Genomic DNA, 13,038 nt, shown 5'->3' on the forward strand with positions numbered 1-13,038 from the left:
GAGGCCAAGGCAGGCAGTGTGGTTCAGGGTGAGGCCCCACACACGGGAGCCAGCTCAGCTCTGCCCCCGTTGGTGCTCCCAGGATGGACTGCATTTCCTTTTTCTAAGCACAGGCTAGGTCTTCTGGGCTGATGGGGCCTGCCCTCCTGACTGGCAGCCGGCACCCATGTTCTTGACAGGGGCCGGTGGGAGGGAGATCGAGGCCTCTCCTCTGGGCTCAGTGACGAGCAGGGCCTGGCAGAAAACGCCCACCCAGGAGTGGGTCTCAGGGCTGGAGACAGGGCTTTGGCTGGAGGGCAACCCTGTGCCACAGATGTAAGACCAGATCCCACAGACACAGAACCCTGCTAGCGGGACCACACAGACCCAGTGCGGTCTGTGGGCAGAGACCACCGGGGCCTCAAAACCATGACTACCAGGCTGCAGCTCGGTTCTCTCAGTCTGGCTCCTATCGCACAGACACTAGGGCGAAAGTGCACTAACCTCCGTGCAAAACCGCAACGTCCAGCTCTCCATGGACGCCCCAGCCAGAGCGGGCACAGCCTGGAGCCTCTGGCCTCTGTCCGCGGCTCACTCACCTTTCACTCAGCAAGCACTCCTGGGGCCCCCGAGGGCTGCGTGCTGAGCGGCGGACACACACTTCCAAACCTCCAGCTCACGGCAGGGACGTTTCAAGACCTTTTTGGAAGAGGCTGAGGTGAACCATGAAGCCACTGGGGGCCCACCTGCTCCTGGGAAGGTCTGAGAAGACAGAGGCAGGTCCAGGCTGCCCGCTTCGTCCAGGGAGCCCCCTGGGGAGACCCGTCTGCAGTGTTCGCGATCCTGCTTCAAAAACTGCAAGCCTGAGCAAACATTTCACGGCTTCCAAGATCTGCCCCTAAACGGCTGGTGTGCTGGACGGTGCCTACGCTTCACACACCTTCCCCGGGCCCCCCACTGCCCTGCAGCCCTCATCACTGTGTGCACAGGCCTCAGCCCCCCACACCTGGGCTGGGGCAAAGCCCTGGCTAGACCAGCATGGCTGGCCGCTCCCACCGAGCAATCTTGGGCACGGCAGACACTCACGGACACGGACACGGGCGGCAGACGGCCTGCTGCGCTGGCAGGCGCTGCCTGCAGCTCCATCCCCATGCTCACTCTGCCCAGCCCAAGGCGAGCACCGCCGGGCTGGCGGGACCGTGGCCCAGAGTCCTCCCCAAGGAAGGCCAAGCCAGGGCCCACACAGACCTGACGCATGGCCTTCAGGAACCCCAGGCAGCCGTCAGCAGGCTGCTGTCCATGGTGGTCCCAACCTCTGCACGCCTGAGGCGGCTCAGGCCAGCTCAGCTCACAGCACCTCAACAGCCTATGGCACAGACCCCTCAGACCCAGCGCTGGGCCAGGGCGCCCATGTCCCTCACCGCCCTCAGAAGCCCCCCTGCGATGGCCACAAGGCATAGTGTGAGCCTGGCCAGGGCAAACGCTGCCAGTGCACACAGGCTGACTGGGCTCCCTGCCCTCGTCAGGCAGGGTGACCAGGACGGTGGCCTCAGAGTGGAGTGGATGCCGGCTGGCGAGACATGGGTGCAATGGGTCCTCACGCAGACCCCCACCTGTCAGCCCGTGGCCAGGGAGGGACCCTGTGCCTCCACTGCCTGTGGCTCTTCGCAGGGCCTCAGTGCTGAGAAGGGGCTGCCTGAGGACCCCGCATCCCAGGGGAGGCCAAGGACGTGCCCCTCCGGGAGATGCCGTGTTTGTGTACCTGCTGCTGCCAGGTGCCACCCAGCGCAGACGGAAGCTCTAGCCGCAGCCTGTACTTGAGCTGGGGGCAGAGCCCAGGGGTCCTGTCTGGGTCTTACCTTTGGTGTCGTTGACGGGGTCCATGTGCCGGTAGATGTAGCCCTCCAGGTAGGAGTGGAACTTGGGCGTGGGCGGGAAGAAGGCCAGGCAGATGGCCATGAGCTCCCAGCCGCGGGCCAGGCTCTCGAGGCGGAAGTTCTCGGTGGTCTGGCGGCACAGCTGGATGTAGAGCTCGTCCCGCAGGCCCTGCGCGCTCCAGCCCTTGGTGGCGATCTCCAGGGCCACGTGCAGCGGGTCGGCCTTGGCGCGCCGGTCGCCCATGTACATCTGGATCAGCTTGAAGACCTCACAGGCCTCCTTCTTCACGTGGCGGTCGCTGGTCACGATCATGGGCTTCTTGATGGACTCGCTGCTCCACGCCAGCATGTTGGCGATGGACACCTTCCGCCGGAAGAGGCCCTGTGTGTGCTTGTTGAAGTGCTTGGAGGCCCAGTTCTCGATGTCGGTCTCCGAGGACGGCTTGCGAAGTGTGAAGGTGGGGAACACGCAGCTGGCGCTGGGCATCACGCTCCGGGTCTGCCGGCTGCTCTCGAACTGGGCGCAGGTGCCGAGGTCCTCAGACTGGGGAGGACAGGGGGGCTGTGAGGGGGTGGGGGCCCCACGTGACCCAGCCAGGTGAGAGATGTGGCCCCCCTACCCCAAGCGGGACCTGAAGCTGCTGTAGGAAAGAGGCCTGGGCGGGGTGGGGTGGGGTGGGGTGAGGCCGGGCCTGGGCTTCCAGCTCTGCACCTTGTACTGGTCTAACAGGGACCCAGAGAAGCCCTCCCTCTGACTTTTACCCTGCGGGCTTGGCCTCCGGGAGGTGCCTGCCCTGGTCTGGAGACCGAGGTTTGGGGGTGGCCAGCATGGGTCTGGGGGCAGGAGGGAGCCGCGCATGTGTCTCGTCAGCTTCTTGCGCTGCCGTAGCCCCAGGTAGGAGAGGGCCCGGGGACGCTGCATCCCCAGTGCTCACAGGGCTCTCCCCAGGCAGGGAGCTGGACCGTGCGTGGATGCAGGAAGGTGCTGCCTCCTACTGGCCTTGCCGCGGCTGTTTGGCTTCTGCTGGTTCAGATGGAAGGTCAGCCCCACAAAGCAGCAGAAACCCCCAGATGTAACATTTGACAGAGAAACCAATGTCTCTGGGCCACAACGGCTGCACCCTTTTCCCCAACAAAGATTGCGTTTGGAGTCTCGGGCATCGGGAAGAGCGACGCCATGCAGAGGGGCAGAGCCAGGCCTGAGAGGGCCGTGGGCTGCGGCCCTCCGCTCCCGTGATGCTGGGAAGGGAGAGCGTTGCCCCAAGCCGCACCCCCACCCCCACCCCCGCCACCAACAGCCTCCACGTACCTGCACTCAGATAACAGCCCCTCACTCAACACTCTTTAGGGGCTCCTGTCCCCTCTGTCTGGGAGGTGGGCTCTCGTCCCCAAACCCGTGCTGGCCTCCCCAACCCTTGGTCTTGAAAGCAGGGAAGGTACCTCCCTGGGCAGCGCCAGGAGCGGACCTCGGTCAGGCCCCTGGAGCCCACGCGTCCTGCTGTCCAGGTCACACGCTGGGAGCCGGGTGCCCCAGGACGCAGCTGTTCACACTCCACCTACCACCTGCCCCCCCGCCTCTTCCCATCTGTCCTGATGTCCTCCTGTGTTACAAGCCACAGACAGAAATGCTGCTCTGAGCTCTCCAGTCTGGAGGAACACTAAGTGCCCCGGGGGATGCTGGCCACCTAAGATGCCGTAGTTCTTGGGCATGTCTTCCCCACCAGGACTGGGGGTGGACATGAGGATCCTGACCCCGGGAGGCCCTGTGGCCACTGCCAGCTCTGAGCAGAGGCCAGGGCAGACCCTCAGCCTTGGCTTCAGGCAGCAGACTGGTGTGAAAGGTCAGGGACCAGGAGGTGAGAACGAGGATACTGGGCCACACCAAGCCCTGGGCACCATGCTCCTTGCACGCAACCGGGACAGCAGGTGCACAAGGATCCCGAGGGCCTGATGGATGCCCACGCCCAGCACTGAGCAGGGAAGACACCGCAGGCTGGGCTTCTGCCTTGGCTCCAGCTGCAGTGTGGGGTTCTGGGAGCCACCTGGGGCTTGCTGAATGTGTCCTGGCCCCAGGCTCTGAGCCACCCAAGGAGCGCCTGGTGCTCTACCTGCACAGCTCCTCGCCTGAGAGCCATTCACAGGTGGAAGAACAGAGGCTCAGGGCTCAGTGGGCAGGTGGCGGCCTCTGTGGCCTGGAATCAGGACATGGCCTCTAGCCCCCTGGTGACGTGGCAGCACTGCGGGGCCTGGCCAGCAGCCGAGGTAAGAGACCCCCGTGCTGGCAGAGGCCTGGGGGGCATCTACCGTCTGTCCTCACTCACGCCTGCTGGGAACCGTGAAGCCACACCACCCCTGCCCGGGGACCCGGCCGCGGCCCGGCCCCTACCTGAGAGGGGTGGAGGTAGGGCTCCGGGGAGGCCAGGCTGGTCTGCACAGACACGCTCTTCTCGAGCAGGGCCTGGGGGAAGGCGAGCCGGTCCGAGGCGGCCCTCTGCCAGTGCTTTTTGCTCTCCTGCTGGGCCAGCGCCTCATCCTCGCTGAAGGCGCGCACCACAGGCCCAGGCATGGGCAGCGGCACGGCCCCGTCGCTCTCGTAGCCCGAGCCGTCCTGCTGTGAGTCCCAGCTGCCCCTCTGCTTCATGTGCAAGCGGGCCTGCTGTGCCTCCCAGGCCAGCCGGGCCTGAGCCAGGAAGGGCTCGGCCTCGCCCCGGGTCCCATCCCCCTCATGCGCCTCGCCCTCTGCACGTCTTGTGGGCGCCAGGCTGGGGCTGCACAGGGGCCGCTCCTCGGTCAGGGGCTGCTGGCCAAGCGGGTCGCGGTCCCCGGGGCCCTCGGTGGGCAGGGCGCTGGGGGTGTGGCACGCAGAGGGGTTCCTGCTCTTCCTCTTTCGTGTGCTGGGGGAGCAGCCCGTTGAGGACATGGTGTCCTGCTGGCTGGACCAGGACATGGCATCGTCCTGGGCCTGGGGTAGTGGCAGGGGCGGCTGGGCGGACCGCAGCTCGGGCCCCTCCATGCTGCTGTAGTCCCCGGACGTGACCCCCAGGCGCTGGTCGCGCAGCAGGCAAGGGCTGGGCTGCAGGGAGAGGGAGCCGCCGCCTGGGTGGGGTGAGTACTTGTGCCTCGGGCCCGCGCGCAGCTTGGGGCTGGAGCCGGCCTGCTCCACATACACCAGCTGGCGGACATACTCCTTGCCAGCCGGGCTGTACTCCAGGCTCAGGTAGCGCTCGGGGCACTTCTGCCTGGTGAGCACCAGCTGCTGGTAGGGCGACGCCGAGGCCTGCTTGGGCGGCTTGCGGCTGGGAGACCGCCGAGGCGAGCTGGCCTGATAGCCCCCGCCGGCCTCAAACTGCACATCCATGGGGGGCTCGTCATAGATGGGGGCCTGGTACTCCACGGGGGGCTCTTCGTAGAGGGGGGGCTCGTAGGCGTAACGCGGGGAGGACGGCTGAGAGTCGGCGGCGGGCTTGCGGGGCTGGGCCAGCAGTGGGGAGCAGCTCCCCAGCTCAGCCCTCTTCAGGAAGGGTGACGGCCTCCGCTCTGAGAAGAAGACAGGGCCGTCCGCGTCGGAGGTGAAGGTCTGTAGGCTGGGCGAGTGCTGTCCCCCAGAGGGTCTGCGGGAGCGACCCCTGGGCTGGCTGTCCAGGGGGTAGCCGTTGCCCTGGGGGGAAAGGAAGCTGGGCTCCCTGTCGGCAACTTTGATGAGCATGCGCTCCTTGGTGCCCGAGTTCCAGCGGAGCGAGGAGGTCCTGGTGGGGGCGGGGGGGGGGGCGGTGCAGTACAGGTTACCTGGGGAGGTCCTGGGGGTGGGCAGGTTACCTGGGGAAGTCCTGGGGGGAACAGGTTACCCAGGGAGGTCTTGGGGGGGGCAGGTTACCCGGGGAGGTCCTGGGGGGGGCAGGTTACCTGGGGAAGTCCTGGGGGGGAACAGGTTACCCAGGGAGGTCTTGGGGGGGGGTCAGGTTACCTGAGGAGGTCCTGGGGGGAACAGGTTACCGAGGAGAGGAGGAAATCTGACCCCTTTGCCAGCCTGGACCCATTACCCACCTGCTGACCTCATGGGTGTCTGAGGTCAGGGCCCAGAGGCCTGGTCATTTCTCACTGTCCTCTTCAAACCCGCCCCCCGGGGGCTGCAGGCTGTGGGGGCCTGGTGCCTCCTGGGGCTCCCAGCAGCGAGCTCTGCACTCTTCATAGGCCCTGACCTCTGGTCACTGCAGCCTAGAGTAAGCTGCCCTCCTGGCCTGGGAACTCCCCTCACACATTTCCCTGCAGCCTTCCCCTCTGGGGCCTCTCCTGATCCGGGAGCTTCCCCCAGACCCCAGCTGCTGCCCACGGCAACACTCCCTGCCAGGGCCTCTGTGAGTGTCTCTGCTCTGGTCCCACGCTAGAACCAGGCACAGAACTATTTCTGTAAGGAAGAGCCAGGAGGGGGACCTCCCAGGGGCCTCTCTGGCTTTGGAATCGATGAGTACTGCCCTGCAGGCCTCACTCCCGGCCTCGGCACCTGCCTGTGTTCCTACCAGGGGTGGCCAACACATCCCTTGTGCATCAGCATCTCAGGCCTTGGATTTCAACCACAGAGGCGCCTGTGAACTCCAAAAAGGCTAACTGCCCTCCTCTGACTGCCCACACACACAGTCGGCACTCTGCACCTGACAGAGACGATACAACTGTCCCCCAGTTCCTGAGAAAGCCTGCATCAGGCTAAGGGAGAGCTGGGGAGCTGTGGGGCCCAAATCACGGCCCCGCCACCGAGCGCAGGGGGCCACCCAAGACGCTCAGCCTCTTCTGAGCCTCACTTGCCTGGTGACATGAGTGACACTGCCCCTCGGGATACACGGACTTGACCACACACCATATCCGCCCACTGAAGGTCTGTACCACGTCCCACAGCTGTACCAGCCACGACGGGCCGGACCAAGTCCCAGAGAGATGAGTGGAGGTATCCTCTGCCACCTGCTCCCCCACCCCAAGAGACTCCTGGCTGCTTTAAAGATTTTCCTTTTACATTATTTATTTATTTATTTATTTATTTATTTATTTATTTATTTAATTAATTTGTCGGCCGCATTGGATCTTTGTTGCTGTGTGCGGGCTTTCTCTAGTTGCGGCGAGCCGGGGTACTCTTCGTTGCGGTGCGCGGGCTTCCCGTTGTGGTGGCTTCTCTTGTTGCGGAGCACGGGCTCTAGGCACGCGGGCTCAGTAGTTGTGGCTCGTGGGCTCTAGAGCAAGGCTCAGTAGTTGTGGAGCACGGGCTCTAGGTGCGTGGGCTCAGTAGTTGTGGCTCGCGGGCTCTAGAACACAGGCTCAGTAGTTGTGGCGCACGGGCTTAGTTGCTCTGTGGCATGTGGGATCTTCCCGGACCAGGGCTTGAACCCGTGTCCCCTGCACTGGCGGGTGGATTCTTAACCACTGTGCCACGAGGGGAGTCCCTTTGGCCCATTTTAAAATCAGGTTGTTTTCTTACTGCTGGGGTTTAAGAGTTCTTTGTATATTTCAGATAACAGTCCTTTATCATTTGTGTCTTTTGCAAACATTTTCTCCCAGTCTATGGCTTGTCTGCTCATTCGCTTGACACTGTCTTTCGCAGAGCAGAAATTTTTAATTTTAATGAAGTCCGGCTTATCAATTGTTTCTTTCATGAATCATGCCTTGGACGTTGTACCTAAAAAGTCACTGCCAAACCCAAGGTCATCTGGGTTTTCTCCTCTGTTACCTTCTAGGAGTTAGTTTTGTGTTTTACATTTAGGTCTGTGATCCATTTTGAGTTAATTTCCATGAAGGGTGTAAGGAATGTGTCCAGATTCATTTTCTTGCCTGTGAACGTTCAGTTGTTCCAGCACCATCTGTTGAAGAGACCATCTTTGCTCCGTTGCATTGCCTTTGCCCCTTTGTCAAAGATTACTTGACTATATTTATGGGGGTCTATTGGTTGTTTCTCCAGTCTATTCTATTTATCTATCTATTCTTTTACCAATACCACACTGTCGTGATGATGGTAGCTTTATAGTAAGTCTTGAACTCGGGGAGTATTATTCCTCCAACTTTGTTCTCCTTGAATATTGTGTTGGCTGTTCTGTATCTTTTGCCTCTCCATAGAACTTTTTTTTAACATCTTTATTGGAGTATAATTGCTTTACAATGGTGTGTTTTCCATAGAAATTTTATTATCGCTTTGTCAATATCCACAGAACAACCTGCTGGGATGCTGACTGAGACTGCACTGAACATATAGATCAAGTTGGGAAGAGGTGACATCTTACTCCATTTATTTAGTTCTCCCTTGATATCTCTCATCAGAATTTTACAGTTTTTCTCACATAGATTTTTCACATATTTTGTTAGATTTATACCTGTTTCATTTGGGGGGGATATTAATGTCAATGCTATTGATTTTAACTTCAAATTCCACTTGTTCATTGCTAGTATATAGGAAAGCAATTGACTTCTGTATGTTTAGCTTATATCTTACAACCTTGCTATAATCACTTAGTTCTAGGAGTTTGTCAATTCTTTAGGATTTTCTACATAGATGATCATGTCATCTGTAGACAGGGACAGTTTTATTTTTTCCTTCCCAATCCGTATACCTTTTATTTCTTTTTCTTGTGTTACTGCATTAGCAAGGACCTCCAATACGATGCTGAAAAGCAGAGGTCAGAAGGGAAACCCTCGTCTTGCTCCTGGTCTTAGTGGGAAAGCTTTGACCTTCTCACTCCTAAGTGTGATGTTGGCTGTAAATTTTTTATAGAAATTCTTCATCAGGTTAAGGAAGTTCCTCTCTAGTTCCTAGTTTACTGAGGGTTTTTTTTTTTTAAATCATGAATGGGTGTTGGATTTTTGCCAAATGCTTTTTCTGCATCGGCTGATACGATCATGGATTTTTCTTCTTTGGCCTATTGATGTAATGGAGTATTACTGATTCTCAAATGTTGAACCAACCTTGCATAACTAGGATAAATCCCACTTGGTCATGGTGTGTAATTCTTTCTATACAGTGGTGGATTTGATTTGCTAATATTTTGTTGAGGATTTTTATATCCATGTTCATGAGAGAGACTGGTCTGTAATTTTCTTGTAATGTGTTTTTCTAATTTTGATATTAGCGTAATACTGACCTCATAGAATGAGTTAGGAAGTATTCCCTCTGCTTCTATCCTTTGAAAGAGACTGTAGAGAACTGCTATAATTTCTTCCATAAATGTTTGGTAGAACTCACCAGTGAACCCATCTGGGCCTAGTCCTTTCTGTTTTGGAAGATTATTAATTATTGATTCAACTTCTTTAACACATGTAGACCTATTCAGATTGTCTATTTCTTGTTATATGAGTTTTGGCAGACTGTGTCTTTTAAAGAATTGGTTTATTTCACCCAGGTTATCAAGTCTGTGTGCACAGGGCTGTTCATAGCATCCCTGTATTTTCTTTATTTTTATTTCCGTTTTTTTGGCCATGCAGCTTGCGGGATCCTAGTTCCCTGACCAAGGATCGAACCTGGGGCCCTCAGCAGTGAAGGCGCAGAGTCCCAACCACTGGACCACCAGGGAATGCCCTGTATTTCTTTCTAATGTCCAAGGAATCTTTAGTGATATCGCTTCTTTCATTCCTGATATTAATAATTTGTGTCCTTTCTCTCTTTTTCTTAGACTGGCTACTTACTGCTTATTGGTTTTATTCATCATTTCAAAGAACCAGGTTTTCATTTCATTGATTTTTTCCCATTAATTTCCTATTTCAATTTCACTGATTTCTGCTCTAATTTTTAATATCTATCTTTTCTTCTGCTTACTTTGTACTTAATTTGCTCATCTTCTCCTAGTTTCCGAGAATGAAAACTTGGATGATTGATTTTAGATCTTTCTTCTTTTCTAATATATGCACTTTTCTAATATATGCACTGATATAAATTTCCCTCTAAGTACTGCCTTTATCACACCCCACAAATTTTAAGTTGTGTTTTCATTTTTATTCAGTTCAAAATAGTTTAAAATTTCTCTTGAGATTTCTTCTTTGACCCATGTGATATTCAGAAGTGTGTTGTTTAACCTGCAAGTATCTGCGGGTTTTCCAGCTATCTTTCTGTTACTGATTTCTAGTTTAATTCCATTGTGGTCTGAGAGCAGATACTGTATTATTTCTTTTCTTTTAATTTGTTAAGCTGTGTTTTATGGCCTAGAATGTGATCTATCTTTTCTTTTTTTTTTTTTGCGGTACGTGGGCCTCTCACTGTTGTGGCCTCTCCAGTTGCGGAGCACAGGCTCCGGACGCGCAGGCTCAGCGGCCACGGCTCACGGGCCCAGCCGCTCCGCGGCATGTGGGATCCTCCCGGACCGGGGCACGAACCCGTGTCCCCTGCATCGGCAGGCGGACTCGCAACCACTGTGCCACCAGGGGAGCCCATGTGATCTATGTTGATGAAATTATTTGATTTGGAAAAACTGCCATTTAGTATCTTGTACAAATGAATCATATTAAAGTGAGTGTCTGATGACTCCAAAATATAGACCTCTGGTGGGCCTGTTTCTACTATCTGCTTTTGTTCCTAATCAGTTCCGGCAATTTTAGACTGAAATTCTGGTGACTGTGTATGGAAAACTGTTGAGATAATTTCAGGCTCTGGTTTACTTTTGTTTCTTAGCAGGCAGCTGGGATAAGGGCAGATCGATCACCTGAATCCCATCTGGGACTGAGCTGACTGGAATTCGGGCGTCTATTCGAAGACTGGTCTACTTATGGCTCACCCTATGCCTTCGTGTAGCCTTTCAGGAGTCCCAGTAGAAACATGGAATGCTGCCAAGGTCCCCTCTGTGGCTCCTGAGGAGGTGACACGTGTGCTGGGCTGCAATGACTGCCAGACCTTGGCCACACGTCCTGGCTCCTCGGATGCCTGCAGGAATATTTGGTCTATTTTGTTCTTGTTGTACAGGCTGGTCTCAGTTAAGTGAATCCACCATCACAGAAAGGAGAAATCCCAAGCGTCTTAAGAAACCAGTTGTGTAGTCTGGTCCCCCGCCTTTATCCTCTGACTGAGGCTGGGGCTTTCTGGATAAGGCCATGAGTCCTAATTACTGGGCGTGGGTGAGGCAGGACTTAGAGAACCAGGGTCAGCATGTGCGGTCAGGGTGAGAGTGAGAGGCCTCGGGCCGGGCAGCCTGCTCCAGCATGACCAGGACCAAACCCTGCAGCCTGACCTCATTACCCAGGGGAGAAGTCAGACTGCAGCAGGGCTCCACTCCCGGTTGCCGGAGGCTGCTCCCGGCCTGCCCCCCAGGCCAAGCAGGCAGAGCGGAGGGCGGAGGGCAGCAGACCCAGAGAACCAGCTCTGGAGTCGGAGAGATCTGTGGCTGCACTCCAGGCCATTGTCCCCTGGCTGCAGGCTGTGGGAGATCACCTCCCGGCTCTGTCCCCGTGTCCTCATCAGTTCCTACGAGGATCAAACACGATGTGCAGATGCGCATACGATAAAGTCCTTAGCTCAGCACTGGCGCACAGGAAACACTCAGCAACTGGCAAGCGTTATTTTGCACATCTTTTCACCCCTCGGCAGGAGGGACCCCGCCCCTCTGCGGGGCGAGGGTGGCGGGGCTGCGGCTGCGGAATGAGGAGTGTGGGAGAGTTGTCGTGTCGGGCGGAGTCCAGAGCACAGTCTACTCCAGGGCCCAGAGGGCTTCCATCGAGTCAGGGCAGAGGCCGGAACGGGGCAGCAGGAAGGAAGGTGCCCGGCAGACGGCACCCCTGGCTGAGGGCGGGTCACCCGCACAGGAGCCTCTGACTCCATCCCCAAGGCAGGCCCCGGGGTCACGGGCTCCCTGTCTTACCGGGAAACGAGGGCCGCCTGGGTCACAGAGCAGACGCCGGCCTCAACCACCCGCCCCCGCGCAGGCGGCCTCACTTCCTGCCCCACAGGCCGGCCCCTCGCAGCCCCGCAGCCTCGCAGGGCCCCCACTGCGCCCCCTCTAGCCTCCCGCCCCGCCGGCCCCTCCGTCTCCTCATGGCTCCCCAGACCAGGAGTCCCATGCTTCTCTCTCGACCCCTAACCCCCTGTTGGCTCTGCTCGGGCGGAGGCACCCAGGCGAGAGACGCCGCCCTTGTTCCGAGAAGGCTTCCTGGCCACGAGGGGAGAGGCGGCCTCCCACGCCCCCGGGGAAGTGCTGGAGCGGGCGGGCGGGGCCTCCACTCAGCTCAGGGCAGTCGCCTGTTCTCCAAAGAAGGAGGAGACGCCTCCTCAGGGAAGCGCTGCTCCACATGCGGCCCCCAGAACCGGCAAAGGGCAGCAGGGAAGCGGGCTGGGACGGCTGCCGCGTGGGTCTGGAGGGAAGCCTCTGCCCGAGATGCGGGTGCAGCTCACGCGCAACAAGAAGAGACCACGTCAGAAAACCGGAGCCACGTGGTCCTCTGACCACCCAGCAAACCGCAGGCCCCTGACATGCCCTGCACCGGGCTGCACAGCCGCTGGCACACGGCCCCCCTCCTCAACAGTCTCCCTGTCCTTCCCGCTCTGTCTGGCTGAGGGAGCTGCTCTCACGCCCCGCCCAGGTGGCACCGGGATGGCAGGGCCAGGGCAGTGCCGGGCCACCACAGAGCAGGTGGCACGTGCGTCCCGCAGGGCCCAGGGCTGTGATGCGCAGCCGGCAAGAGCAGGACTCACTGCCCGGGAAGAAACACGTCCGGGGACCTGCCCTGCCCTGCAGCCGGGGTGAGGCCCTGCCCGTCAGCCACCGCACCCCTTCACCAAGGAGAACATGGGAGGCCACAAAACACATGTGTGGACACCACCACACCACTGGCCCCACGCAGGCCCAGATCCCTTACCACATCAACGAGCCCGGTCACCACTCGCAAGCTCAATGTCTAAACTGAGCAGAGTGCCAGAGGCCCCTCGCACCTGCAAACCCCTCCACAATTCACGTGATCCTGCTGGCCTGTGCTGGGGGCACCCGGCCCGGCCCCCCTCGGCTGCAGGGCAGGCGCTCCTCCAGCCTGGACACACGAGCTGACCAAGGGATGGCCCCTGCCCAGACCGACGGCTGCTGTGCCCAGGGTCCTGAGGGTCGTATCCAGAAACCCCAACGCCCTACAAGGCCAACCCAGGGCCGAGGGAGGCGAGCCTCCTCCCTTCCCTTCGGCTGGCACCAGTCTTCCCCACGTGGCCGGGGAAACACTCCGATGTGTGGCCCGGAGCTCC

At 58.3% G+C, this 13,038-nt stretch overlaps 1 protein-coding gene across 4 annotated transcripts in view; it reads right to left on the reverse strand.

Annotated features, from left to right (window-relative positions):
- The window catches only part of ARHGAP39 (Rho GTPase activating protein 39), a 74,208-nt gene that overhangs the window by 11,559 nt on the left and 49,611 nt on the right, over nucleotides 1–13,038 (reverse strand). For all 4 annotated transcript variants that reach the window (XR_009516694.1, XM_059995317.1, XM_059995315.1 and 1 more), the window contains exons 5-6: nucleotides 4,243–5,602; nucleotides 1,839–2,400 (exon numbers count right to left, since the gene is read on the reverse strand). Coding sequence is in view for 3 of the 4 variants with exons in the window: in XM_059995317.1 (XP_059851300.1) it covers nucleotides 1,839–2,400; nucleotides 4,243–5,602 (1,922 nt within the window). In the remaining variant the exon portion in view is untranslated. The remainder of the gene's footprint in view (nucleotides 1–1,838; nucleotides 2,401–4,242; nucleotides 5,603–13,038) is intronic.

This window comes from Delphinus delphis, chromosome 17, assembly GCF_949987515.2.
Source record: "Delphinus delphis chromosome 17, mDelDel1.2, whole genome shotgun sequence".
In the NCBI taxonomy this organism is placed as follows: domain Eukaryota; kingdom Metazoa; phylum Chordata; class Mammalia; order Artiodactyla; family Delphinidae; genus Delphinus; species Delphinus delphis.